This window comes from Pipra filicauda, unplaced genomic scaffold, assembly GCF_003945595.2.
Source record: "Pipra filicauda isolate LSUMZ 115617 unplaced genomic scaffold, ASM394559v2 scaffold317_size908105_pilon, whole genome shotgun sequence".
NCBI lineage: Eukaryota > Metazoa > Chordata > Aves > Passeriformes > Pipridae > Pipra > Pipra filicauda.
The window spans coordinates 55677-81242 of NW_024104440.1; the positions used below are offsets into that span (position 1 = coordinate 55677).

At 38.8% G+C, this 25566-nt stretch overlaps 2 protein-coding genes across 2 annotated transcripts in view; one reads left to right on the forward strand and one right to left on the reverse strand.

Annotated features, from left to right (window-relative positions):
* On the forward strand, window positions 1-23187 carry TXNDC11 (thioredoxin domain containing 11). Its single transcript, XM_039383575.1, has 10 exons — window positions 1-79; window positions 781-878; window positions 9297-9390; window positions 10543-10655; window positions 11865-12065; window positions 14329-15112; window positions 17606-17751; window positions 18458-18567; window positions 19922-20002; window positions 21635-23187. Exons 2-10 carry the CDS (start codon window positions 822-824, stop codon window positions 22260-22262), a joined length of 2214 nt encoding a protein of 737 aa, XP_039239509.1. The 5' UTR covers window positions 1-79; window positions 781-821; the 3' UTR covers window positions 22263-23187.
* SNN (stannin) overlaps window positions 22284-25566 on the reverse strand; it is an 8631-nt gene continuing 5348 nt past the window's right edge. Inside the window, exon 3 of the mRNA XM_027711202.2 lies at window positions 22284-24998. Coding sequence (XP_027567003.2) covers window positions 24657-24920 — 264 coding nt within the window. The 5' untranslated portion in view covers window positions 24921-24998 and the 3' untranslated portion in view covers window positions 22284-24656. The remainder of the gene's footprint in view (window positions 24999-25566) is intronic.

Here is a 25566-nt window from a genome sequence, read left to right on the forward strand (position 1 = left end):
CTTCTACGCCCCGTGGTGTGGGCAGTCCATCGCAGCAAGAGAAGAGATAGAACGTGTGGCCAGCAGGTTGTCAGACCAGGTACCTCCAGAGAAGATACCAATCTTAAACATGACCTGATAGCTTTCTGAGTGTCCCAGCTGATGCTGATTTCTGGCTTCCCATGGGAACCAGTAGGACTTGAATGCCCACGTATTTGAGTAACTCAGCCAGTGGTCTTAATTTTAATATAGCATACAGAGTGTTAGAATAAATGGAGGCAAGCTGTGATTCCTCCTCAGTTTTTTCTGCTCCTGAATGGGGAACTCTACAAGTTTCTTGTTGTAAAGTGTTCTCAGATTTATTCACCTGCCTTCAGACAGAAATTCCGTGGAGTTTGTTTCCAGTTCCAGGATCCTTGGAGACACTGGTAATCATATAAGATTGTAAACTTTCTAGCAGTTGTGTACCTGTGAACACTTCACAGGTACAGCTGTCTTAAACCTCCACTTGTTGAGCTCCACTGCAGAAAAAGTAATTAATACGGATTACAACTAAATCAGTACATTTGAAGGATTTAGATGAAAAACCATAAAAGCTAGAAAGAATAGCGACCAAAAGGATTGCTGTTGCAAAATGACAAAAAAAGTCTTTGTGTGATAGAATTAAGAGCAACAGGTATGGAATGCTTAGTTGAAAAGGCCCTGAAAATAGCAGATGGAATAGATTGTAAAAAGTACAGCTGGGATAAAAAAGTCACAGTAGTGTACTTTGTTAGCTGTGAATTTTTACCTGCTTTGCAGGTGCTGTTTGTGGCTATAAATTGCTGGTGGAACCAGGGGAAATGCAGGAAGCAGAAGCATTTCTTTTATTTTCCTGTGATACATTTATACCATCGGAGGTAAGATTTCTTATGTATGGTCTGGGCTTTTTATTGCTGTTTTGGGGAACAGAGATATCATATAAAATGCTGCAGTTTGAAAATGTTACATTTATGGCTATAGTAAACAGCTGTAGAGGAGGAGACTCTGGGTGAAGCTCATCCTGTGTGCTACTCGGGTGCCAGGTAGGACTGTAAATGTCAGTTAAATGACATGCTGGGCAATTCTTCATCCTTAAGGAAATTTTGTTTTGCCTGTGCATCTTCTGGAAGTTCTATCTCCAATAAAAAGTAAAGAATTCAGAGTTATATATTAATTTCAATTGACTACTTGCTCTGTAGATGGATTATATCGACTGGTCCTAATTTATTACAGCAATAAAGAATGTACTTAAGGGTTGTTGAAGTGAGTGGAATTTAAGTGCATATTTAAATGGCACTGTGTACTGAAGACCTTCTTCTAAATTTGAACTCACTTTTTATGCTCCAGATGTTGAGATATCATTGTATACAATTCTCTATAATCTCATTTTTATTTTTTAGTATTTGTATGTATTATCCTTTTTTTTTTCTCTTTGTGTGGAGCAGAAGGTAAGGAAGCACACTTTCTAATGCTATATATTATAGTTTATCCCTTGCATTGTACTTTTGTACTGTAGTCTTGAACTGCAGCTCTCTTCCATCACAGAGGCTGGTTATGGTTTTTTGGGGGGTGATTTATGTATTAAAGAGGAACAGTCCTGGTCTTTGTTAGCTGAACTTGGAGTAGACACAGGTGACACTGGCATAATTCAAGCTGCAACACAAGAACCTTACAATCCCACTTGGATGTACATTGACTTAAACTTACTTGATCTTGAACTTACAACACAATAGATGGATGCACTTGAGTATTATCAGTAACATGAAGCAGAGTTGCAACAAGATGAGGTGTAATTCCATATTGATACTTCATAAAACCCCTCGTGCCTGAGGTATTAAATGTTGAATGTGGTGTCCTGGGCATGTGACATGTTGAAGCACTGTGTGTTGCTGTGAAGGAGAGGTTTGTAATAAACCAGTGTAGGATGTAGAATAATCTAGTGGGCTCTAGAAGAACTTCAGAGCACCTGAATAGAGGTACCTCAATTGTCAGTTTGATATTTTCCAATGTGTCTGTACAAACTATACAAACTATATTAAAAATGCATCACATTAAATTCTTCAGTGGAAATGGACTAATTCTTTGTGCTTTTTGTGTTTGATTTCATTTTGGACAGTGATGCTTTGTCCAACCTAATGATAATAATGATTTCAAGGGGATAAGGGGAACCTCTGGAAATCGTATCTGCAAGACCCAGCCCACCTTCTGTTTTAGCACTACCTAATGTGGTGTGAGCTGTTTTATCAGATGGCTGGGGGAACTCTAGATTTGCTTAGTTTGTTCATCAGCAGTGGGCCTGGATTTGTCCCTGCCTTACTGATTGCTTCCTGTAAAAGTCTGTGTAAAAATATTGCACCTTTCCAGGTTGATACTGTTTGAGATACTGAAAAATCAAGTGAAAATAGTGAGGTTTTTTCAGATCTGTACTTTTAAGTCACATGTATGTAAGTCACACGTATTGGTCACGTGGACCAAGCACAAAGATGTGATCATATCATTTATACCTGCATTTTACCAACTTAAACGGGACTCAGAAGTGTTCACCATCCCTCTGTCCTTACCAACACACTGCCCCTTTCCCACAGAGAGTGGCTGGGATTCCTGTGCTGTGCTTTCCTCTGGTAACACAACTCCCCATCAGTCACTGAAGCCGCTGGTAAACACGGAGAGCAATTCCCTAGAGGCTGAGCATGCTGTCTGTGTAACTCCTATCTGCCACCCCCAGGAAGGGCTCTCTATTGTTAATTTAAGTCTTAATGTTCTATTATTTTTTTTGGTACTAGTTTTGGACCAATTGAATACAAAGGCCCAATGAGTGCTGTTTATATTGAAAAGTTTGTTCGCCGGGTGATGACACCACTACTCTACATCTCGTCTCGATCAAAATTACTAGATTTCCTCTCAAATTATGAGGTACTTATCTCTCTTCTCTAGCTTTACCACTGTGGTTCAGAAAGAGTTTGACTTGTCTAAGGATTAAATTTGATCTGCTCCAAAGTACTAGTTTATTTTCAGGATCCTGAAATCAGTGCCCTGTAAATTTGTTAAAATCATAAAAATATTAAATGACAAATTCATAATGTTGGTTCCCTGTATAGTTACTCTTATGATTTAGTGATGCTCTTAATTTACAGTACTTTAGCATGTAGAGACAACAATCAAAGTTGTTACCTCACCAAAAAGTTACATATGAACAAGAAATGAGGAAGAAATCTTTTCACAAAAATCTTCAATCTAAGCTGGGACAGCATTTGAGAAATATACAATCATTACTTTAATCTTTAAAGGAATGTTAAGCCTTTCTAGTAGGATAAATCTGTTAAGTAAAAACAAATGTGTAATTAGTTGAAATAAGAGCTCCTAACCACATTGTATGGGGTAACTTCATGGTTTTAATCCACTGGGACATGGTGTTTTATTAATTTTCAGTCTGTTGTTTTCAGGGGTGCCAAGACTGGTAACAATACTAGTGGATTAATAACTTCCAATAAGACAACGTGTACTTGAACAGAACCATTTCCAGTCCCTTTATAACTGTTCATTTCTGTGGTGCACAGTGCAGAAATACCACAATCCTGCTGAACCCCGAGCTGATCAAATCCCTGCTGTAGTAGTGGGTACAACGTGTGAGGGACCCTGCAGTGTCCCAGAATGAAGCAGATCCTCTGGGAACTGGGGCATGTCCTAATGGTTCTGCTGCAGGATGGAGCAGGTCCTGTGTGTTGAGTGACAGCGGCCACGGCGTGAGGGGACACAGGCTGGTGGTCACCGTGGGCAGGGGCTGTGCTGTTCTGCCAGGAACTGTTAATGGGCTTGGCTTTCCAGTGTTTTAGGCCTGGAATGTGAGTCAGTAGTGAGTTGTGTGCCTGTCTCTGGTGCTGATACTTTCTGTGATCACAAGCACTTCTGTTGTTCTCTCACTGCTTCGGTTTTGCCATTCTAAAATGTTTTTCTAAAATGTTCTTTTGCCTCTTACAGAGATCTGAAAACAGCCATCCTTGGTTTTTGGTCTGTGTTACATGAATTATTTCTAGGTAGTCTGCAAAAGATAACTAATAAGCTTATTGTCATTAAGTTTGAGTTTGCTTTACAGTAAGAGGTGCAATTCCATTGGAAAAAGGTTAAGATAAAAGACAAACTTAGGGGGAACAGAAAATCTTTTTAAACACTGCTTAGCAGTTGAACAGTTATTTTTGTTTCTGTGTTCAAACTTCCCCCATTACTGCGCTTGAAATTCTGTGGCTGCAAATGCCAAATCTCTGTTTATGTTCAGCATTTGTTGGTTCTTTTTTTTTCCCCAAACGGCCCAAGAGTGGGGTCTGATCTGTCATGTTGCCCTGCACTCATTTAAGGCTGAGGTTGTACCAGAGCATGGCACTTGGTGCTCAGTAGCTTGCCTCTGTAAAGTTAAGCAGGAAGGAGAGAAGGGGATACAAAAATAACAGATAAGGTGGAAGAAACAGAATTGTTTATGAAGGTGGATGGGAGGGAAACATAGTCAGACCCAAAGGAAAAGATAATTTTAAACCAGAAATAAACAGGTCATTTCATAATTTTAAACAGAAATGTGAATGGTTTCTAATGATTTCCATGCAAGTTGAAAAACTTTATACCATTTGTAGAAAATACAATCCAGGAGTGACTCCTGTGTTTAAGAAGTGAGGAAGTTTGGGGAATAAAGTAGACTGCAGGAAGTGCACGTATGGCACAAAGTAATTGCAATTTTAAGACCCTTGGCTAGTTGAAAAACTGATTAACTTGAAGCTCAGAATTTCTGAAAAATTTATCATCGTCAGTATCTGATCTTCAGCCCTTTGTCCTGCCAGCGAATGGGTTCTGCAACCAAAAAGAAATGCTGGTGAACAGAATCCAGGTAAATGTAAGGACAAGTGGTGTTTGTTCCTTGGGGTTTTGTCCCGTCCTCGACCCGATCACGACTATCGTGACATGCTGTGCTGCTCTCACAAGAGGGCGCTCAAACCCCGGGAAAGCACTTCGGGTTGAAGACACCGAAGTTCAAATCTGCGGGTTTTGATACTGTTTAAGGTTATTTTTTGCGGTTGTGGAATGATACTAGTGCAAAACTAGAACTGGATCAGAATTAGAATTTAATTTTTGAGAGCCAGGAAAAACCCCACTTGGAAAGCAGTTAAAATCTTGGAGTGTATAGGAAGATGTAAGAGGAGAAAAATCTGCACGTTCTGCCATAACTCAGGGTACCTCTGAGTACCTGTAGTCATTTTGTTTTCTCAGCTGCAGAGATGTGTCAGTTTAATCCAAACTGGCCTGGCTGATTCCTCACTGACTAACCCAGCTGCTAGAAATGCCCTTGTCCTCCTGAGGCACAGGGCAGGAAACATGAAGCCACTGTAGTTACAGCAAAAGCTTCACTCATTTATGAAAATTAAATGTACCCAGGGAGCTCATCATTTTCTGGCTTCAGGAGAGCTGGTCTCCCTGGGAGGGAGCTGGTGTGTGTCTAAACGTGTCAGCTCTCTGCTCTGCTCTGTGTGTGTGGAAATGCTCCCTGAGCATTACCCAGCTGGGTAGGATCTGACACAGAAGGGGATTCAGGTTGCTTTTGTGTGGAGTACTGAGGTGTCTGTGTTAAATGATGGTGTGAGAATTTGCTTTCAGTTCTGGATACCCAATATTTTTAATGTCCTTGGAAAATGAGCAGACTCTTACTGGTAAATTTAATTAATATCAATCAACAGTTTCTTTGCATTTCTACAGTGTAGATTTACTGGTATGTAATATTGGTTTTTCTGTTCCCCAGAGAAAACACATTCCTTTCCTCTTGCTGTTTTCTTTCCTGTGCTCACAGATAAAATGAGGCAGGAATTGCCTGCCTGCACAAGTCTGAGATTCTGAAAAAAATCATCTCCCTTACTTCAATGCAACATAGCCAAAACATTTTTTAAAAATTACAAATCGGGGTAGAAATAACTTGATTGAGTATTAAAAACATCTGATTGTAAAAGCTAATCAGTAGCTGTGTTTTTTTCCTGTTCTCTGTTCCCATTATTTCGCATTTATTGGCCTTTAAATTACAGAGCTCTTTCATCGCAGTCATTCAATACTGTCTTTCTGCAGCTCTTCCAGTCAGCTGTAGTTCCAGTGATTCCAAATAACCTTTGCAAATTTTGTTCCTCACCCTTCTCTCCCTTTTCTGAAGTCCTTTTAGGAATATTGAACTACGTGAGTATCAGTACACATCCTTAACTCCATGAGTATCAGTACACAGCCTGACTGACTGTCTTTTCTACTGATCTAGAAAAGGACCTTCCATGTTATTCCTTATCACCTTACTTTCTTCCAAGGTGCTTGGTAATGTCTTGTAGGCTTTGTGGAAGCACAGCATGCTGCATGGAGTAGATCAGGCATCCTCATGCTTGCTCATCCCTTCAAAGAACTGTGGTAGATTTGAGGCGTGGTTCTGGAATAAAACCGTGGTGGCTGTTCTCCAATAAAAATTACTCATCTGAAGATCTCTGTTAATTCTAAAAGTTTCCATGAACTTGCTGTTTTGTAATTGTTGGGATTCTTGTCAAGTCTGTTACTCGATTTAATTGCATCACACACCACTTTCCATTCCTGTGGTGTAGAGACCAAGCAAGAAATAGGCTCCACTACAATTAATGATTTTGTATTTCCATATATGAGTTTCCTTAGGAGATGGTACTAATAACTCTTCGCTATTGACATCCTCAGGTTTGCTCCAAAGCCTTTCCTACAGACACTCTGTTTGAGACAGGGGTTGAAAATTGTTTCATGGGAAGAAAAGCTCCAGCAAGCTCTGTTCTAGCAACACCAACACTCCTAATGCTCCTTACAACCCCTGTGTCACATTCCGGTGTTTTATCCTCCTACTTGTATAGCAGGAAGTCTTATCCTCTTCCACTAATAATTCCTAACTCCTGCATGCAGGGGGTTACCCAGAGCTCCACAGAGATGTTACCTGGAAGCAGCTGACCATCAGTAACAGCTTGTATGTAAAAAACTCATAAACTGTTTGCAGGCAGCTGTTGCTGCAGCACTTACTGAGTGTTTTGGAGGGTCTTACATGAAGTGGGAGTTGTTGCTGTCAAGCTGCTCGTGGCCTGCTTGTATTCCAAACTAAGAGCCTCTTATTTGCATGGAGATCTTTCCTGTGAGACTTGAATCTTGCTTGTACAGAGCAAGAATTCTTGTTAGTTGCCATCCCCTGGAAGTGCTCAGCTTTGTTAAATGAGCAGAGCAATGGGTGTGAGCAACTGAATCTCTTCGTTCTTATAGATGGGAACATTTTAGTCACTGTCATCCTGAGTATAATTGCAGCCTGTAACGGGACAAAAATTCTGACTCCTCTGGGATGGTCATTAAAAGGCCATTAATTAACCAGATTACTGATTAGGCATATAGCATTAGTATATATTCTCCTACTACAATTTCTTTTTTAATTGAAGTCTTAAACTGCTGTTATTGTACAACAGAACTGGCAGTCAGAATCAGAATGTTACCTTTTTAAATATTCAACATAAATATTTCTACATCTGACTTTTGGCTTCTTGTCACATTTTAGTGTCACTTTTGACTCTTCTTTCATTCACTGTTTGGTGCCATAAATTTGCTCGGTACGGGATTAGTATTCAAAACTGGTCCTAGGAAATGGGATACTACAGTTTTGATAATCTTATCTGTCTTCTTATTTTGGTTCACTTGAATGCTTTGAAAGTTTTTTTTAAGGGATTGTTTCTTTTACTGTCTTAATTTGGAACTAGGAGAAAAAGATAAACATTAATTACTAGCCCATTTGTTGTTTAAAAAAGAACACTGCTGTATTTTTTCACTACTACTTCATTTATATTTTTACTTCCTTCTTGGCAATTATTATTGCAGAAATTTCACTAACTGCTTGTATCTCATTTTTATTATTGATAATTTTCTTGGGGTACCTCATAAGGAATCTTTATGAACATGGGTCTTGTGTTTAGCATTCATTCATGGAAGAGAATTCCTTCCTAAAAAGAGCAGGTCATTAGCTGGAATGGGCAATGTTGTTATTGGAGAACATCCTGAGATCACTAATTCATAGTGAGTTAGGTCAGTTTGTATGGCTGAGATGAATATCTGAATTCATATTAACAATAAGAGGTAAAATGTATATTCATGTTTTAAAAAAAAAATTAAATTTTTATATGTAAAATTCAAAAAAAAAAAAAAAAAAATAAAGCAGGCTCTGACATACCAAATGAAGATACTTATGTGAGAACATATTTTCCACACAAATGGGTAATTGGTGATTCTGGAATCTCTTGTTCCACAGCAATCCCTGGGCTGCTCTTGCTTTGTGTATCAAATGCTTTCTGTGTGCACTGGTGGAACTGGGAAACAAATAACACAAAATAACCAAATTCCATCACTTACTCTGTCCTGAAAGTTTATTAAACCAACTTGAGTGATGCATTAAAAACATAATTTAATAGTAACTTTTAATGGAATATATTTTGCAAAATTTAGAACTGAAACTTAACTGAAACACTGGAACAAGAGAAGTCTAGATTATGCACCTCTCTGTTCCAAGACAGCTTCTCCCAGATTCTCTTCCTGAATTTCATATGAAGTCATTCACCTGGAAAAATCAATCAGCCTCTTTATTTAAGGATAAGTCTTTTGAATTGTCTCTTTGGCAATTTGAAGAACTTTGTGGATGTGCAGGTGGGATGTGGGGCTCTCCTTGTCTTTGTGCAGCTGGTCTGTCACTGATTCTTGCACTGAAAGGATATATATTTTCAGTGACTGATACCTTAAAGATGGGATGATCACTGGGCTTAGCAGTTCAGATATTCACACACAAAGTGTGAATTCATATGTAGTTGCTAAGTATGTGCAACATAATTGTTGCTTAAGCTGTTTATACTGTGAAAAATCACATTTGACATTCCAATTCTAAAAGAAATCTTTATGATGCTTATGTTTCTTACCTTGGTGCTGGAACTGACTTACAGAATAGTTGCAAAGCAAATATGAATTGTTTTTGGTGAACTTTAATAGCTAACGTGGGCAATACACCATTAGAAACTCAGCATCCATAAACCCCTTTCTCATACATGACTTTTGAATGACAACTTTAGAATTTTTTTCTAGTCAGTCTTTAAATACTAAATTTTTCCTTGCAGTGTAAAGTGGCTGTTCTTCAGCAAACATTGTTGTCTTTTAAGAATTTGTTGTGGTTTACTGTAGGTGAATAATTGCTGTTCCCATATATTTATACTTGAAAATAGCTTAAATAGCTCTAATTCTTCTTATTTCAGCCTGGAGTTGTGGGGTATTTTGAGTTCAATGCTTCACCTCAACCACCTGGTTATTTAACATTCTTCACATCAGCATTACATTCATTAAAGAAAGGTAAAAGCTTCGTTTTCATAATTTTTAAGGCATCTGTGAAATTAGTTATGTATAAGAGCTTTAGTAGTTTTTGGCAATATTTTGTAGCTTGGGAATTAATCCCTTCTGTGTGTTTTTGATGTTGATCTAATTATGAGACCATCTCATAGGATGCTTACATGAAAAGCTTATTATGTGATCAGCCATCATGGAATGAAGTGTATGACAGGCTGCTGTCCAAAGATACACCAGGATAGAGATTCCTCAAACCCCCCCCCAACCCATACAGAGCCATAATCAGATCCCACTACTTCATTTAAGTGGAATCCAAAAGTCTTTGGTCTTATGCAACGTGTACAATGTCAGAGGCATTGGATGAATTTGACTTTGTCAGTACTTAGTAACTGAATTCAGCCAAGTGCTTTCCTGGATGGAGTCAGAGAGCTGGCACAAGGCAGCATGATGGGAAGGGCTTTCTCCCCCTTAATAATCTAAAATACAAAACCTCCTGGGTTTAAACATGCAAACTTTGTATATGATTAATACCTGTTTTTCCATCCTTCTGAATGAAGCTTTCTTAAAGTTAGGATTAGCACATTTCATGGATATTCCTGTCAGCAAATGGAGGAAATTGATACCATTATTCTTATATTTTACTGTGCCACTGGCTTGATATAGAGCCTGTTCTGTTTTGTTCTGTGATTTCATTTATATGTTGGGACAGTTCTTTGCCACATAAAGATGAGAGGCAATCTGTCTTTGTGTGTACACATATATAAATATAGACTATGTATTTATAATATGTATTTAAATAATATGAATTTGCTATAAATATGCATCACTTAAACAGTCAGTGTTCATACATATGTATCATCTTGGCTTTTGAGATGCCATAAAACATAGCGAGGTGCATCTGTGATACCAGATGCTATATTTAATAAGCAAATGAAGAAATTGGACCATTCAGGTTGACATTCTCTGTCCCCTCTGTGCAGAAAAGGAACACGTTTGTTCTTGTCATCAACTTCTGCCTCAGTCACCAGCATTGGCAGCTGCTGTTCCCAGGTCCCTGTGCCTTTTCCCAGCAGTGCTCTGTGTGTTGGTCTGAAGGTGGTGCTCTGAGGCTTTCAGTGTGTGTAACTGGGTTTCAAGCCTGTCCGTGTGCCCTCGCAGATTACCTTGGGACGATCCGCTTTGGAGTGATCACGGACAGCCGCGTGGCACGGGAGCTGTCCCTGGAGCATTCGGGCAGCGTGTACCTGCACAGGCACGCCAACACATCCCTCGTGAGTGCTGCACTTCTCTTCTAGGGACCCTGGCACAGCACGTGGAGGTTGAAGCTCTGTCATACCAGACCATGAATAAATGTTTCACAGAGCTTTAGGACACGGGGTGTTTAAGAAGTATAATTTTGTACAGTAATACACATGTTCATTGTACCCGTCAGCAGCTGTTTTGAACAGTAGCTGAGACCCCAGCTGATCAAAACCTAAAACCCCAAGCACTTCAGAAATCACTATACAAAGACCTTTTCCCAAAGCTTCTACATCTTTCAGTGGATCAGAATTAGAAGGCTGCTTGAGTGAGGATATGGACAAAGAGATTTTGTAGGAAGGATAGTAGGAATAGTGAAAACTTGCATTTTGTTTTAAAGGTATGACAGGACACTGATTAGAAGAATCACACAAATTAAATTAGCTGAATTTATAATAACTCTTACTCCATGTGCCTTATTTTTTTGGGGAAGCTAAGACTGAAAATACTAACTTTCAGGTTTGCTGTTTGGCATAGAGACCTTCCCTACCCACACTGCTACCATGAGGGGAAATGCTGTGAAGATGGTATTGTGATGTGTATTTTATTTAATTGAGACTAGGAAAGATAGGGATTTTTCAGATGAAATAACAAAGTACATTAAAGACTATTGTCTGTGCAAATTATTTAAGGTAAACTTGCCTGAATTTATTAAAATTGATCCTAGAAGCTGTGAGCACTTTTTATTATGCATTTCAGTAACTCAGTAGTTTTATGATGCATTCAGTAATAAGAAATACCAGTTTTAAATGCAGTCTTGATATTTGGGTCTTAGAAGGCTAATTTAAAATGAGTTAAAATGGTGAGTTAGTAGTGGGAAAAAATATTCTAATATTCTGTAAATCAAGGTATGTGATGATACCAACTTAGGGCTCTTTCAATTACAAAGAAAATTTGTACTATTGAGAAAAAGTCAAGATTATAAAGCTATAATAAAAGAAAGAGGAGCTTCTCTGGTAGAATCCTTTTTGCTTGTGTGTGTTACTATAACCTGATGAGCATTTTGGAGGCTTTTCCAGAGGGAAAGAGTTTATGAAATGCTGAAGTTTGTTGACTGGTGTCTAATCTCACATTTAGAAAGAGAGTTTTAGTCATTCCAGTAACAAAGCAGGCCATACTGGAGAACTGCACTCATTACTAAACCAAGTGAGGACAAAGAACTGTTCTTTTCCCCCTTCAAGATCTATCCAAAAGACATCCTGAACTACACTGCTGAGAACATCTGCAAGTGGGCCCTGGAAAACCGAGAGATGCTCATACGCTGGCTGAGACCACACGGTGGGAAAAGCCTTCTTCTGAACAACGAGCTGAAGAAAGGACCAGCACTTCTCATATTTATACCTTACAATCCCTTAGCAGAAATTCATCCTCTTTTAGATGAAGTAAGTGAAATAATTTATTTTTCTTTTTACTTCAGAAATAGTAGAACTTGAGAGCTGTAGTCAGTGGTCTGAGCTTAATTTTAATTCATTTTATTTCACTGTTCAAACTATCCAGTTTCGTTTAAAAACACTTCCTCAAACCATATTATCACAACTCTCTTACAGTGGTTTGCATCCCACACAATGTACCTTTGTCTCATTCAACAATTGTTTAGAACAAGCATCTTGATCTTCCCTGACCATCTCCTCGTGGTGGGTGCTGTGGGAGAGATGCAGATCTTTGCCAGCTGGAACAGAAGCCCTGTGTGTTTTGTCCTCCCCATTCTGTTTCTACTCTCCTACTGTCTTTCCAGAGGTGCTTGTGCAAGGAAGAACAGAGCTTTTGTAAAACCAGACAGTGTTATTTAAGATTATTTAAAATATAGCCCAATCAAAAAGCTACTCAGAACCACTCTGATTTTTATACCCCATGCATTCTTTAATCACCTTCCAGTTCTCTTCCTCTGCCATTATTTCCTTTCTGAACTGCCCAGGACAGGAGTTTGTGTAGCTGTGCAGAAACGAGGCAGGGAAACTAACTTGGCTGAAAAGCAGTTTTTTGTCCCTGGGCTATTTTTCAGCTGGAATCCATCATCCCATTTAGTATAACACAAAGCTGCACATCCCAGTGGTGATCCCACAGCACTGAGGACAGTGGGGAACAACAGACAAGCATCTGTGGGAGACAAGAAGCAGGGCTAAGTTTTGGTGATAGTGCTGACTTACATCCATGACATCTGTGTCCTGGAAAGTGTAGGCCTTCCACATCAATATTGCAGTGTCTGTAGCAATAAGGAAAAAAGGAAAATAACTTAGGATACAATATTTAGCCAAAGTAGAAATAGACACAATGAAAGCTAAACTTGACTGCTACAAGGTAGGGTTGGGGCAATCTTTGCCTGGAAAAGAACTGCCATTACTCTTGTAGTAACCTGTCCTATTTTTGGCAGACTTAAATCAGTGATGTTTGTCACAGGTTAAACATTCTAGTAACAGGTACCCCCTATTTTAGATCAAATCAGTGCAAGCTCAGATGGTCTGTTTCAAATTTCATTCTGCTAAATAACAGTGTTTATCAAAATGTGAAATGAAATACAAAATATTCCAGTTGCTCTTGCATAGCTTCAGTTTGATAGAGATATTATGCAGTTTGTTTACCATGGCAGGAGCTGTTTACTGCAGCCAGCCTGTGGGTTTCCTCAGGCAATGAACCCACTTGACTGTAAGGCAGTTGCAGGGAACAAAGCTCCCAAGTTTTATGTTGAAAGTTCTCGGAACAAAATTTGTTTTCTGGTCATAGCTCACTGAAATGAGCTCAATAGTGATGGTCCTGTGACACAACACCCCTCCTAGATGAGGCACTTCAACATCTCTTTGATAATCACAATGACTTCTGTCAAAGTGTTCCTCTGAAAGCAGTGTGTGTGTGTTCTGGGTTTTGTTTAATGTGATAATGAGGATGAAAGGAAACTTCCTCTTTCGTTTTCCTTTCTTGTGTGTTCTGTTCTTTGTCTCCTAGAAAGGGAATTCCTTCTGTGGTCCATACACATGCCTTTTTCTCTGCTTGTTTACCCTTGGTTGTGAAAAGCAAAATGGTGATGGAGCACAGAAATGTTGGCACTGAGAGACAGGAGTTTTTTCCCTTTTTTCTTTCTTCTCCCAGTAAGTCACATTACTATATGCAAAATACACTTGCAGTATTGCAACTGTATATGCCCATGGTTGAGAGAATACTAACATTGCTTCAGCACTCTTAATGATTGTTACAAAATCTGTTACAAAATCTCTATTCCCTTTTCATATGGGAGCACTTTTATTTATTTCCTCCTCGTATTGGAAAATAAGGGAAATTCGGGAGCTTGGACTCGTTAATGCTTCATGTTAGTGGGATTTAACCATAAAATGTAGTGTTACTGCACTGCAATAAATGTGATGCAAAGAGGACCTTGAGATCAATGTGGTGGACTGAATATTTTAAAGTGACTTTTTGTTTGTCTGTATATTTAATGTTTATATGCTAAAATATCGGAAAATTTAATTTCGTTATCAAGTCAGAGCCCCCTATAATATTGTAAGAAAAAAGAAGATGAGTCAACTTCATCTCTCTGAAATTCCATCTGTGATTGCATATATGTTGTTAAACCTGCAAGAGAGAGCTGCATTTGAGTGAACTATGTATCATTAATCCTGATTTTTTTTTTCTTCCTTTTGTTCCCCTCCATAGATTACCAAAGTGGCCTTGGAATACCACAAGTGTAATAAAAGCCAGGCAGCTGAGCCAGATCTTCAGCACTTAGGAGACACTGATTCACCAGCTTTTGATTCCTCTGTAACAGATGCACACGTGAAAGTCTCAGAACCCTTGTCCATGTCCACGTACCCCTGCTGTAACACGGTGGTGCTGCCACAGTGGCATTCCATCTCCAGAACTCACAATGTCTGTGAGCTCTGCGTCAACCAGACTCTTGGTGTCAAACCAAATAAAGTCCACGTGCCACACTGTAACTTTTTAGAGATAGAAGCAGCTTTGGACTCTTTCTACCTCCAGGAACATACCTTTTTTCAAGTTATATCAAATACCATAGAGTGCAGCAATTTCTTAAGTTTCTATAGTCCCTTTAGCTATTACACTGCATGTTGCAGGACAGTAAACAGGCATTTTTTAAGTTTCATTAGTTCTGAGAAGACCATCTTTCAGACCCCCAAAGTAGCATTTTCTTCCCATGGGAAGAAAGGTAACACCCAATTTTCTATTCCTCACATTGAGGATAGGAATTGTTTTATTCCTGACCTTAATATTAGTAGTATGAACATTACTGGTCTGAGCTGCAGGACCAACAAAACCTTGAATCTCTATCTACTGGATTCAAATCTTTTTTGGATATATGCAGAGAGACTAGGAGCATCAAGATCTACTCATCTTAAGGAATTTGCTGCCATTGTTGACATGAAAGAAGAAGTGCACTATGTCCTGGATCAAAATCAGTCACTTGTTGGACCTACCCTGGGTATGGTAACCACTATCCAAATGCTTGAATTAAGAAAATTATGTTTCCAAGTATGCCCAGTATTTCCAGGTATCTTAAAAAGTGAGACTATAGTCAGAATTGTAAATTGTAATTTATTCTGTTCTATTTAGTAGTTAACCAAGCAGTTATGAATTATTCTGTTGGCTAGAACAGAATCATGTTCTGGGTGGCATAAAAACTAAGTTCCCTATACCAAAAGTAACTTGCTTTAAAAGAAGTGAACCTCAAAAGGTGTGTTTCTTGACTGTCTGATGCGTTGAAGGAACTGGTAAAATCTAAATTAATTTGCTTATGGAAAAAAAAATTATTATGCATCTAACATATTTGATATTACAGAAGACATTTGTGTATTAGTGGTGGTGTTGATGTTTACTCAGCTGTTCTGTGTACTAAAATATCCCAGAATTTTGTGAGATACTTCCCACTTACCGGCAGAGACTTCCCCATCCTCTTGACCTCTGGAACCAACTTAAATTATTGTAAATTGATTTTGAAAATTAGGTCTGTTTTCAAGGTAGAGCTCTGAGGTGGTTGCGGCCAAATCTATCAATGCTTTTTTTTCCTGTCTGAATTGGAGAAGGAAACAAAGAACAAACAAAATAAAACAAACAAAATCATGAAAAATAACAGAGAAAAAAAAAAGGGAAAAAAACCCAACCCAAGGATTGCAGTCCTGATATACTTACAAATTACTGAATCAAACAAAACATACCTAACCACGTGCATTTGCCTGTCATTGCCATTGCATTTGCTGCTGTGCAAAACTGAGTCTGCCTCTGGAAAATACTGGGTTTTTTAATGTTATCTATGTAAGTAAACATGGAAGGAAATTCAGGTAAACGTACTATTAAAATAAATTGTTCCAGAAGGTATGTCAGTGTAATTGTTACAGCACTAATTACATTCCCTTTTTGCCATAAATCTCAGTACAAAAGGATGCACAGCATAGAACAAGTGGCCATGGTCTTATTAAGGATCACATCCCACCCTATCTTGTCTCCATCCCAACCCCCCAGGAAAACGCTCTGGAAAAACAAACAAAAACCTCAGTGGCCATAAACGGATGCTTAGGAAATATTAAGCTCAGAATGAGGAGATACAAGTTTCCTTCCCCTTTCTGCTCCCAGTACTTTCTGTCCCCAGCGTTTCTCGGGTCACAGGATTTCCTGAGCGTGACGGGGGTTTCTGTGCTGGAAGGCTCAGAGTATTTCTGGGCCGTCATTGGAACTCCCAGAAGACTTTTGCTTCTACGTATTTTGTCAAGGATTCAGTTGTGATTTATGCTTGGGTTGTGTGGCTTTTTAAAATTTTGTTTTACTTCCTTAAGCCTCTTAACTTTTAAAATTTTATAATAACAAAACGGAGCAGTGTGTAATACCTTTAACAGATCTCAGTCTTTACAGGTGGTTTGTAAAAATCCAGGAATATGTCTCAATTTCCCCCTTCTTTTCAGTTGCTACTTAACCATGCACAGATAGTCCAAATCTGGAGATCTAGAAAGAAAAAATCCTGTTTTGGCCTAGTGTAAGAATTTAATGAAATGCTGAATAGTAAATATAAAATTAAATGTCCTGCTGTTTGCATTTCAGAGATAAACTTGATGATCTGGTATTTTGTATGTCTGTACAAAAGTGCAGGTTTTACTTGGGTCTAGTTTTTGTACTGGAAATACAAGCACAAGCTGTTTCTATTTGATCCAGGAATTATTTTTATTGTTTTTCATATTATACCTTTTGTCTTGAACTTTTGTTCATATTGAATACTCCTTTTTTTAATGCATGGAATAATATTTCTCCATCCAAATTGGATATCTTGCAGCAATTTAGAAAACATGGTGTAGGCTCAGTGTAGTGTAGCTGAAGGTAGTTGAGGACTTTGTAGCTTATTTTAATTTTTTACCAGCGACCAGCTACTTGTTAAATATCATAAAATTAAGGAGAAGGTTGAACAAAGAGGAAGGTGGTCACTGGTAGACAAAAGGGGCTGGTCAGATTGGCATGGGAATAGCAGGGTACTTAAAGGTCAAAAGCAAAGGACAATTGCAGAGAAAGAAATAAAAATGGAAGAATAAATGCAAATAATTGTGGACCTAAGCAGAGCCTTCAAGATAATGTAGAAAGTAAAAAATGGAGAGAGGATACTATGATACTATAGCAGGTATGTGGTTAGATAGAAGCACAGAGAATAATTATTATAGTACATTGAATAGGGATGGAAGCAAGATTAGAGACTAGTGTGGCAAATGAAAAGACTGTAACAAAGAAAACAAAAAAAACCCAGTGCAACTTTATCTTGTTTTCACATCAGTTGTGGTTACTCAAGAGTTGATACCAAACCGTCAGAAATTATTGACATGAAACCAGGTTTAAATTTGTATTTTCTCTGTAAGTTCTTCTGAATTAAAGAGTAAAAACCGCCAAAATCACCTCTGTGAAACTGAAATAACTTTGCTGTGTATCCATTTCATTGCAGAAAACTTCATTAAAAATTTCAGTGTTCTCTACAGTCCCTTGAAAAGGCATCTTGTTGATGACCCTTCAGCCCATTTTCCAGAACAGCGTGTGATCACAGAAGTGACTACTCACACCTTCCATGAGACTGTGTTCTCGGGTGGAAAGGTACAGCCTCCTTCCTCAAAGGTTTCTTGCGTATCATTGCACAGATTTTCAGGAGGGGATCTCAGTCTTACTTAATATCAGTGTGCTTTTCTTCCTTGTAACATGAAGTATGGTGTTTGTAAGAATTCAAAAGCTTTCCAATTGCATGCCATGACATTGCTTTACCTAAGATGCCATCCTGAACAGGAGTTAAATTACTTTGATTTTTTTAATATACTAAGGTTTAATATCCATTGTTGTTCAAGTGTGCAGTGAATGTCTGCATCTCCAGCTGGCTTCCAGCAGCCCTAACTCCTGCTTTGATAGTTAGAGGCAAAAAGCAAAGTATAGACATCATCTTTTTTTTTCTTTTTTTTCCCACATGAAGTAGACAGTCACTGTTAGATACATAAGAATTTAAGATTGCAAAAGAATCTTGGCAAGTGTAGTAAAGTTTGGTGCATTTTCACTTAAAGGGAATGATCCTAAACTAAATAATCTTCTCTATTTTGTCATTATGGAAAGAGAATTCCCCAAGGATTTTTGTGTGTTAACTCAGTAGTCAGAGGACATCGGTAAATAGCTTGTAATAAAGTTTATTAATATTAGGATATAGTTTACTTTCACATTTTAAGGATTCTGAGTTATAGATGTTGTGAAAACCAGTCCTCCTTTCTGCAGATTAACTCCAACAGATAATCAAACTCTTCTCCATTTCATTTTGCAGAATGTCTTGCTGCTCTATTATGCACAGTGGTGTGGATTCTGTGCTTCTCTTAATCACATCTTCATTCAACTTGCTCGGCTTTTGCCTCCAGATAATTTCACTGTGGCAAGGTAAAAAATTCTAATTTCATCTCTCCAGAATAATGTAAGACCATTGGGGTCATCAGCCTAGAAAATAATTACTTTTTTTTCTCTCTACAATCTTGAAATAGTAGATGTGAATGTCATCTGCTTCATTTCTCTTTGAACACAGTATTTTGTTTTCCTTTGTATAAATTTGGTGGTTTTCCATCTCACTGCAGTAGTTATCCAGTTTAATTAAAACTAATTTTTAAACAGCGCAATTAATCTTGAAGCTTCCTAATTTCAAAAAGTGAATCAGTAACTTTTCCCCCTGTATGATAATTTGTAGCAAATATTAATATGCTGTACTGCTCTGTGTGAGAAATTGTTTGAGAGGCAAAATGCATCTTCTTGTGGGTTTTTCCTGGTGGGCAGCCGAGCATCACTGCTGCCTGTGCACTTCCCTCCCCATTCCCAGGGGGATGGGGAAGAGGGAGGAAGAAGAAAAGCAAGAAAACTTGGAGGTCATGTTTAACCCAAACATTCTTGCTCATGTATTTGATAAGATCAGTATTTACAACATCTGCTCTGCTTGCATCTTTGTTTTATTCTGATGGAACTTACTCCAGGAGGCAGCATGAGATGTACAGAAAAACCAAGTCAATTAAAAATCTGGGGTCTCATCACCTGTTTATAATTGCAGCTTTATTCCCACAGATGCTATTCTCAAGCCTACACCCCTTCTCCTTCCCAACTTTGAAGTTCCCTCATTTGCTCCATTGTTTTCACTGCAGTATTACTGATGTGATCATCTGCTTTTTGTAATTAATAAGAATTTTATTTGTGATCAAAGAAACTCTGAAATGCAGAGAGAAATGTAACAAGCAGTTGAACAGGTGTTTCATTCACAAAATCTTGTGTTCCTTTCTACACAGAGCTTTAGAAAAAAAATGTGCCATTAAGAATGTGCTTGTCCTTTGAAGAAGCAAAAGTAATTTACTCCCCAAACTACTTGAGGAAACAATATTAATGAAGTTGTAGTTGAGGAACAGATTAATGAATAGAAATAACTTCAGTCTCCTGTTGAAACTGTTAGGGAAGTCTGTCTCAGGGAAGGAAGGTGTGTACACAGTGAGGGTGTGCACATAGTGAGCAACTGCAGTTTAACTGCTGGGTGAGAGTTGTTTTTTCTAGGGGGAAAAAAACCCCACAGATATTTGTCAAATTGAGATTCATCATCTTGAATATTAGTAGTTAATTCTGCTGACTCATGCACACATTTAGATTTAACTTTCACAGATATTTGTATTTCCTTCTTCCCAATCCCTAAAATGGTGTTTTATAAGAAAATACAGATTGTTCATCTGCCTGTTCTCTTCACCAGTGTGTCTTTTCTTAACAGAATTGATGTAACTCGAAACGACCTTCCCTGGGAATTTATGACAGACCGTCTCCCAACCATTTTATTTTTTCCTCATCAGAGGTAATGTAATTCTTTTCCCTGTGGATTTTTAAATTTCATTGTACTAAGTTACAGTAATTAGCTGGTTACATGTCTTAATAAAGAAAAAAGCCAAACAGTAATCCATTTCCATATATGCATTCTTACTTCATGCATGTTCTAATTCTAAAAAACCCCACCAACAAAACAACAAAATAACCCAGCCAACAGTCACAGATTTCCACCCTTCTCCCTCAAGAACCTTAGCAAATGGTAATTCAGACTACTGGTGCTGTGTAGTTACCACAAAATTTTTAAACCCATGCCTTAAGTTTTGAAATTCTAAATTCACGGTTTAGTTCAGCACAGAAATAGTTTCATTTATATCAGTTCTGAGTCACCTCAAATTCAAACTGATCATTTCCCTATTTCCTTTCATAGGTACTCATTTTGTCTTGGTCTCTTTTAAAAAGCAGTTCCAGACTGTCTCTGGAGTGACAGACTGAATAGTGTAGTAAAATTGGTTTTTTAATGTTCCAATTGGTTTTGTAGAGGTCCCTTACCTCTAGTCATTGTTTTCACTCCTGCTTTTCCTCTCCAGTGTATTTTATATTTTACTGCATGTAGGTAATCAATAAAATTAAGTTCTGATAGTGTTTGTAGTATCCATAGCACTCCCAGAATAGTCATGTATTCCTTTTGGATATAAAGGCACCCCATATTAGGGTTTTCTGTGCAGCAGCTTATCCATTTGCCTTATGAGACCATTTTTGCAAATTAACACTTCTCAATTTCTTTCCACCACATGCTGTTAATATTTGGTTTTGCTATTTGTTTTAAATAGCCTTTTAGCTTCTTTCATACAGACTGTGGTTTGGATCAGTAAGAAAGGAAGATGATGTAGTAAAATATCAGCACGGTGTAATGAGTCAGTTTTGATTTAGTGTAGACTATTTCTTGCCTAAATGATGTCATGATTCATTAAACTTGGATGGGAGCTGATTGTCAGCTGAGAAGCTGCTGATGGTAATTAAAAGAGTAACTTGGTGGATCACCAGAAGTCTGCAGGGGAGGGAAAATCATGGTGCTTAATCTTTGAGAAACAGCTTAATTTTGATGAACAGGAGCCTCACGTGTTGAAAAGCAAACTGCTCCTTGCAATGCCTTTCAGATGCTGGAACACACTAAGCTCCTGTTTCCAGGATAACATCTATAGGGTCAGAGTAGTCATTTCCCAGCAGGTAGCTCTGTAGGTCTGGACTTCAATTCTAACAATACATGTAGAATTAGGAACACTTAAATGTTATCCTTCAACTTCCAAATATGAATTGTCAGTATGCTCTGATCACACCTGCCCAGCAGTAATGCTACCACACGGCCTTCAAGTTCTTAACCCTTGATGCCATGATTGGGATACTTTTTGGTTTTTACCACTCTAGGCAGAGATGTTTATGGCACCCAGACTAGAAGACAGGTAAAAGAGTTCATCAGAAGAAAATCTATGTGCTCTTATCCTTATTACATGAGTTTAGGTTTCTCTTAGCTGCCTTACCAATTATGCTTGATCAAAAAAACCCAAGATATCAAGTTGGAGTTGAACAGCAGATGCTTAGATAAAATTATCATTGCTTATCTATCTGAATGTTTTACTATGACTTGTTAATGTCTTTCTAGGAAGGAGCAAAGTGTGAAGTTCCCTGAAGACTTTTCAGTTAACCTTCCCAATCTCCTTAAATTTATTTTACATCACTCAAGTCTTTCTGCATCAGAGCCCTGTACCAAAGAGTGCCGACATAAAGAGTCAGTTCTGCAGCAAGGACACATCTCACACTTGGAGAGAGAAATTCAGAAGCTGAGATCAGAAATCAGTGCCCTCCACCAGGCACATGACCAGCTGGAAGCACAGCTTTCTGAAGCTCGGAGGGAGGAACAGAGACTGCAGCAGCAGAAACACACACTGGAAAAGCAGCACAAGACTCTGCAGCTCCACAGTGAGCAGTTACAGGCCACATATGACCAGAAGAATCAAGAATTGTTAGAAATGGCTGAAAAGCTTCAAGAATTAGCTGATGCATCAGAAAACCTCCTTAAAGAGAATGCTTTACTGAGAATTCTGGTAGCATCGAGGGAAGGAAAGCTACAGAGCAGAGATGAACTTAAAGAATCCCTTCAGTCTGAGCAAACACTTTCTGAAGATAACAATATATCACCTTCAGCAGCTACTGCCATGTTAGAGGAAAAAAGGACTGATAATACTGATACCATAGAGACAGAGCACAGTAGTGGAAACAGGACAGAATGATTGCTTACATAAAGTCAAATGTTTGGGTAGGTATTTATGCAAATTTTATTGACAGTCATTGTAAATAAAGACTTCTTCCCCCACATGATCTAGGAAAAAAACAATCAAATGGAATATTTTTGTATACTTGAACAACTTATTAGATACCCCAATCTTGAGAGAAGAGGAGAATGGAAAACACTTTCTGCACTTTACTATTGCACTAACTTGCAAACACCTATCCATTTAATTTAAAGATGCTGATTTTTAGGGGCAGCAGTGTGAAGCACCTCTGACTAAGGACCAGTTATTTTTCACTGGCTTTCTCTTACAGCTGCTAGAAAAGAAATTAGACCTTTGATTTATACTTTTCCATAATTTCTGAAGTTTGCCCTTGACACTGCATTCTCTTTGCTGAATTAAAATAGAGATACTTCATCTGTGTAATCAGTAAACTTGAATGGACAAAGTCATCCTGCTACAACTGTTCTGTTCTAGAACTTCAGCACTTTGTATCACTTTTGTATCCCAGTATTCTGACTGTCCTGAAACCCACAAGAGCCATGTGTGAACTGTTCTCTGCTGAAAACTAAAGAAAGTCTTACTGAATTAATCCTTTTCTCTTTGATTTACAAGAGGTCTGGAATACAGCAATTGAAGTGGACAGATCTGGCTACACATGCAAGTCTCAGTAGACCAGAATCTTAAAAAAAATGTGTCAGGTTAAGAACATCTATCAGCTGTACCCCATATGTTGTACTCAAGAGGCAACAGCAGGAGCTTTTTGCTACTGACAGCATTCATTTTGCTTTAAATTACAGCCTTAAAAAAAAAAAAAAAAAGGCAAATGTAGCACTAAAAATGCAATTCAACATCTTAGTGTAGAAGAGAGGACAAGACTTTTTGTCTAGGTCATTATTGTCTTGCATATAAAGTTCTCAAGCAAGCTTGCTAGACCTTAGTTACTCCGTGTGTAGAGGTATAAGAAGCAAGTTGAATGCTTCCTCTAGAGCTGAATTAAGGCTAGACAATTAAGTGTTTAAAAATACCAGTATGCAAAGGAGGCCATGTATAAAGTAATAGAAAACAGGCCAGTGGCCTCAAAGCACGTGTGCCTACACTAAGAGTTTAGAACATGTAAGCTGCCATTGGTTGCTCAGTGTTGTCCCCCGTCCTCCCCCCAAACCTTTGAGGTCCAGAATGTCCCATTTAACACATTTTTACAGTACTGTAGCTGAACTCTAGCACAGAGCAGGAAATGTATGTTCTTACCTGGAAGGACTGGGCCCTAGGTAGCTAAAAACTTCTACAAACTGACCAGCAATCGCCCTTGCCCCTATTACCAAGAGTAGGAAAGACTGAAGCTTCTCTTGCAGAAGTACAGTTAAATCCAGGGAGTTATCTACAAGATACATTAATTGAATTCTATAGGTGACTGTGGATTAAAATGCCTTTTTATAACAGGCTGTTAACATACATCCTACCTGCTAAGTACACAAACCAGGGTTCTAGGAAAAATTCATACTGGTTGCACTTAAGCCCATTTTGATAAGGAACCACTTCTGCAGTTTCAGCACACAGACCTACAGAAGAGAAAAGCCTGCTCTACTGCCATTTCAGACCCCTGGAAACCTTCTGGACCATCCCTGAGGATTCAGTATCCATCATTAGTTCCCATTAGCATGGCAGTTTCTTTGCAGTAGGCTACATAGAGAACTCAGTTCTAGCAGCCAAAACTTAACCTAGATAGCTGCAGCTAAAGGAAATCCCTTCCTTTCTTGTAGCTCCTCTGTTTCCTCCCTCAGCACATTACTGAAGGCTTATCCCTTTTCAAAGTAAATACTCTGCACCAGTCCAATAAACTGTTAAAAGTAGGACTTCTGACTTTACAGCTGTGCACTCAATCTGGTAGCAGAAGCAAGGTTTAACTGCACATTTGGTTTTGAAGGTCTGGGATCCCATCCATGGTTGTGGTTCAGGAGACCCCTTGTGTATTATATACAGTTGCATCATATTATTCCCATATGCTACAGAACACAAAGCAAAAGTTTCTGGTGGCCTATTTACAATTCACAATTGTAAAGTAGTTCACATTACAGTAGTAGCTCCATCAAAATAGGCTCAGCTAAACATTCAAGTAAAAAAAACTGGTAGTAGTCTCTTCACACCAGTATATCCCTGTGCCCATTGCCGGCAATGGACGTTATGCCAGGCGAGTCAGCTCCCGTCATAGAGGAATTAGGATACACAGTTGATGCAAAGTGCAACTTTTCAGTGCATGCAGTTGCAAACAAAGCTTATTTAGTTCTCATCAGGGTGTTTTCTGATGAGTGGTGTGCACGTGACCAGGTTCTTCACAGTATAGATTCTTGTGCTGGTTACACACGTCAGTCCATCGACACGTGTTGCTCCAGGTTAGCTGTGAACTTCGGTGCTGTTGGGAGTCAGCTTAGCTTTCCTCTCCACACAGGGTCCTTTAGCAGAGTACTGCACCAGCAGGAAGGGCTCTTTGGTTTCTCCTTCGCCCACAATGCTTTCCTCATCCTCAGACTGGCTGAGTTTCTGCAGCCTGAGGTAGCACCAGCAGCCCAGGATCAGGGCCCCCAGCGCCGCGATGGCGATCAGGATCACGATCACAGTCACCACGCCCGTGGAGGGGCTGTGATCTGTGATAGACATGGCCAGGAGCTCAGACTCTGCACTTCTTTAGGGAGATCCTTCTGTCCTCACTGTCAGTCTTGCTGCATCTTCAAACTCCTGCAGTGGAAAAAATAACCAATGAAGTTGTGCAGTTTCACCACACTCAGCAACATTATATTAATGGCTGGTATCCTTCACATGGCACGTGACCCCCCTGCATTCACTGCTTTGTGCTGCTCACACTCACAGAATCACGGGATCTTGTTTCAGCTCTTGACGTGCCTGTCAAGATAGCACATGGTCAGCCTACTAAGAGGTAACAGTTTTTACTAGAAGATACGAGACAAGACATTGGTAAGGTATTTGTGAAGGGATCTGCAATGCTGATGCATTACTGTAAGTCTGTCCATAACACTGGTCTGCTTAGAAGGGCTGACTACATGGTAATTAATTGTTCATTGAGCTGATAAAAAACAACAGATGTTGCTTTATATACATTTTTCATAAGAAGCAGGTAGAGCTATATTTATTGAAGACTAACAAAACACAATGGGAAGATGATTATTTTAAGCTCATGTTCCTCTTAGGGGCTTTGAAACAAGAGCAAGGTGTTGTGTTAGGAATGCAGCTGAAATTGGAACAGAGGCAGCAGGCAGGAAAATGGGAGAGAAGAGCTACAAGACTT

Coding starts and splice junctions, on each gene's coding strand:
- TXNDC11 (XM_039383575.1), top strand. CDS start 822: ATGCAGGAAGCAGAAGCATTTCTTTTATTTTCCTGTGATACATTTATA. Junction 12,066..14,328: donor TTCATCCTCTTTTAGATGAA/GTAAGTGAAATA, acceptor TCCCCTCCATAG/ATTACCAAAGTGGCCTTGGA. Junction 17,752..18,457: donor CTGTGTTCTCGGGTGGAAAG/GTACAGCCTCCT, acceptor TTCATTTTGCAG/AATGTCTTGCTGCTCTATTA.